The sequence below is a fragment of the Drosophila virilis genome, unplaced genomic scaffold (genome assembly GCF_030788295.1).
Source record: "Drosophila virilis strain 15010-1051.87 unplaced genomic scaffold, Dvir_AGI_RSII-ME tig00001479, whole genome shotgun sequence".
Classification (NCBI taxonomy): domain Eukaryota; kingdom Metazoa; phylum Arthropoda; class Insecta; order Diptera; family Drosophilidae; genus Drosophila; species Drosophila virilis.
Window position 1 is genome coordinate 1,095,057 of NW_027212837.1, and position 3,373 is coordinate 1,098,429.

General features: G+C 48.9%; 1 protein-coding gene across 1 annotated transcript; it reads left to right on the plus strand.

Moving 5' to 3' along the window:
• Nucleotides 1–1,504: 1,504 nt before the first annotated feature.
• On the plus strand, nucleotides 1,505–1,963 carry LOC138911532 (uncharacterized). Its single transcript, XM_070210867.1, has one exon. The coding sequence runs from the start codon at nucleotides 1,505–1,507 to the stop codon at nucleotides 1,961–1,963; it is 459 nt and encodes a 152-aa protein (XP_070066968.1).
• The last annotated feature ends 1,410 nt before the right edge of the window (nucleotides 1,964–3,373 follow it).

Genomic DNA, 3,373 nt, shown 5'->3' on the forward strand with positions numbered 1-3,373 from the left:
ACTTTACTGTCAGCACTGTCACTGCAAGGAATGTTTTGCCAGCACTATCAGTGCAGCTGCAAGTGAGCTTTTGCGGAAGTTCTCTCGCGAAAGCTTTGCTGCACTCGAGCACGCACTCACGTACTTGAGTTGCGATCAGCTGAGTGCAGCTTAAGTTTTGTAAGTACTTGCTCATTCGCACTGCACGCGGTAATTTTTCGTTAAACAATTATTAATTTCTATAACACTCCGGCTTCCAGAGGCAGCAGTTGCGTATAGTTTTCCCACTATAAGCGGGATTTGTATAGATTGCCCTGGGGCGGGCTATTTCAATGTCACTGTCACATTCTATGCTTATGCCTGCTGCCAGCGGTGCACTTCCACAAAGAAACACAAACGTGTGTTTTGGAAATGGGCATGGGATCAAGAACAGGAGGCATTGCGTCAATTAAAGGACAGCTCGACGACTGCACCTGTTTGCTTGTTAGGACTATTCCGCCAGATTCGTCCTATAGATTGACGCGATCGAGTACGGCCTCGGCGCAGTGCTGACGCAGACGATAGAAGAGCAGGAGTGGGTTATAGCGTACACGAGTCGAAAGTAGCTGAAGGCCGAAGTGAACTATTCCGCCACCGAGAAAGAGTGCCTGGCAATCGCTTGGGCGATACGGAAGCTGCGTTGCTACCTTCGACGTGATAACGGATCATCTGGCACTTAAGTGGCTCAACTCGATCGAGAGCCCTTCAGTCCCAACAGTCCCAATTCGACGTCCACTACCGTCGAGGGAAGCTTAACGTCGTGATCTGTCAACATGCAGTGGTAGCCGAGTCACCCTGCAAGTGGTTCGCGAATATGCGTGCTAGAATCGCCAAAGAGCCGGGCAAGTTCCCGCACTACATAGAAGAGAATGGGCAGCTATATGGGTATTTGGGCCACCGGACGGACGTCGAAGACTACATTCTCTGGAAGCTATGTGGGGTCAGTGGCAGAGGGTATTGGCGGAATGCCATGATGCTCTCACTGCCGGTCATCAAGGCGTGAGGTGAACAGTGTCGAGGCTAGCCCAAAGGTACTACTGGCCGGGTATGTTCCGTGACGCAGCCAAGTTCGTGAACTGTTGCGAAACTTGCCAAAAGTTTAGGAGCGAGCAACTTAAACCGACAGGACGCATCCTGACGAGGCAAGTGGCAGAGCCGATGGTAGTACTTTGCGCAGATTTCGTCGGGCCTCTTCCACGGTGGAAATATGGCAACACCATGTTACTGGTGTTCCATGACGCTTTCTCGAATGGGTAGAGCTGGTCCCTCTCAGGCGGCACACCTGCAAACCGTGTTCCGTGAGAGGATTTTGAGTCGATTTGGGGTGCCCAAAAAGTTAGTGTGTGACAATGGGGTACAATTCACAAGCCGGAGATTCAAGGTTTTTTTTTTTTTTGTGGAATCCCTAGGTGTAGAGGTCCAATATACCGCCCCATTCTGTCCGCAAGAGAATCATGCCGAGAGGACAAACCGGACTGTGAAGACAATGATAGCGCAGTTTATCGAAGGCCATCAGAGTCCGTGGGACGAGCTCTTACCGGAGATATCGCTAGCGGTCAACACAAGCGTGCCGGACTCGACAGGATTCAGTCCCGCTTTCCTGATGCAGGGAAGGGAGCCGCGGTTGCCCACCGATCAGGTGACTCCGGGGTCCGCAACTAGTGCGCTCGACCCTAGGAAGAAGGCGGATAGGTTGACGGAAATCTTTTATATCGTCCACAGCAACCTCCAGCGCGCATCAAAGGTCCGGGGCGGACACTACAACCTGAGGAGACGAGAGTGGTGGCCTCCGTTGGACTCCATGGTCTTGTTAAGACAGCACCAACTATCCAACGCCGCTGAGGGTTTCGCTGCGAAGTTGGCACCCAAGTTTGACGGCCCCTACAGGGTCGTCAAATTCATATCCCCTTATATTGTGCGCCTAGTGAGGCCAGACGAACGATAGAAGAGGGTGGCCAATATCTCGCAGCTGAAACCGTTTTACCAGGAGATGACCGAAGACGAAGGGGAACCGTACCCAATGGACGTGGAAGAAGAGCGTGCGCAGCAAACCTAACTGAGTAACCGTTAAGAATAAGAATAGATAGAGTAGGTTCGATATATTGTGAGCTGCACTGCTAGGACAGGGAAGAACATAATCAACGGATAGGCGTCAAGATAGTGGAAGACCCAGAAGTCGTCGCCATAAACGCCGCCGAGGAAGGCAGCCACCCCACAGTTCATAATTGGAATTAAAGGGTATAAGCATTGTATAGTATATAAGAATTGTACTAGTAATAAGAACAGTTAAAGCAAGGTGCTGATGTATTGCATCTAACGAGCGTGCGGGACTTTTTGGAGAACGATCAGGGTTAGTAGAGGTGTCGAGAAAAGGAGCATGAGTTATAACAGTGAGGCAGGCCCTTAGTTTGGGAGACCCAGGAGGGTATCATTTAATAAACTAGTAAATAAAGTGGACATAATTAAAGTAATGAAGAGAAATGCTGATCTTTGTATTGTCGGGCAGTCATATTTGTGCTAAACATGGGAAATAACCAGTGTTCACCCTAACCTAAGGGTTTAGTGAAGGTGGTGCGAGGCTATAGCCCGCTAGTGTCGTTGGTGCGAGGCCAAGGCCCGCTAGTGTAGTTGGGGCGAGGCCAAGGCCCGATAGTGTAGATGGTGCGAGGCTACGGCCCGCTAGAATAGTACGGGGTTGCACCCGGTAGACTAGGTGTTGTGAACCTAGAGAGAGAAGTATGGTTTAGTCGGTACGTTCACTGCTTTTCTAAAAATTCTTACAAGCCGACGATGAATTATCCTTACAGAAATACGACATAGATATTTTTGTATTTTAAGCAAAATAGGTCCCTACAGTAAACATTAAAGGAATACAATAATTCATTTAGGTCAATTAATTGTGTTAAATTAAATAAGATCAAATTTTTCTCATCATGCCTGATTGGATGAAGAAATTCACGATAGAGTAGTTAAATGTGAGTGCCTATTGCACAAAGGGCACGAAGGGCACACAATTGACGAAATAACCTCTGGCTCGCGACAAAAAACGCGATCTACTTGTGCGCAAATCCACACAACACAAACATATGAATGTTAGAAGATCTTGGGGTTTTGTGGGAAGCTATGCAGGGTGAAGGAGATGGACGCAAGTGCGCGAAGCAATGAGTAAGAGCGAGGCACATGCATACACACATATGTTTTTGGGCTGTAAAGATTTAAAAATGGCATACCTATATTAAGAAAACGCATTAGCTGCAACGCCGTTGTGCGCTGAGCGAGATGCGGCTTCATAGTGAACGTTCGGTTTTCGAGGCCGGCGTTCGGCTGCCGCTCTCAGCAGTCTGACTCTGTCTGG

Excerpts from the sequence above, each read along its gene's own strand:
- LOC138911532 (XM_070210867.1), top strand. The coding sequence starts at position 1,505 with ATGATAGCGCAGTTTATCGAAGGCCATCAGAGTCCGTGGGACGAGCTC.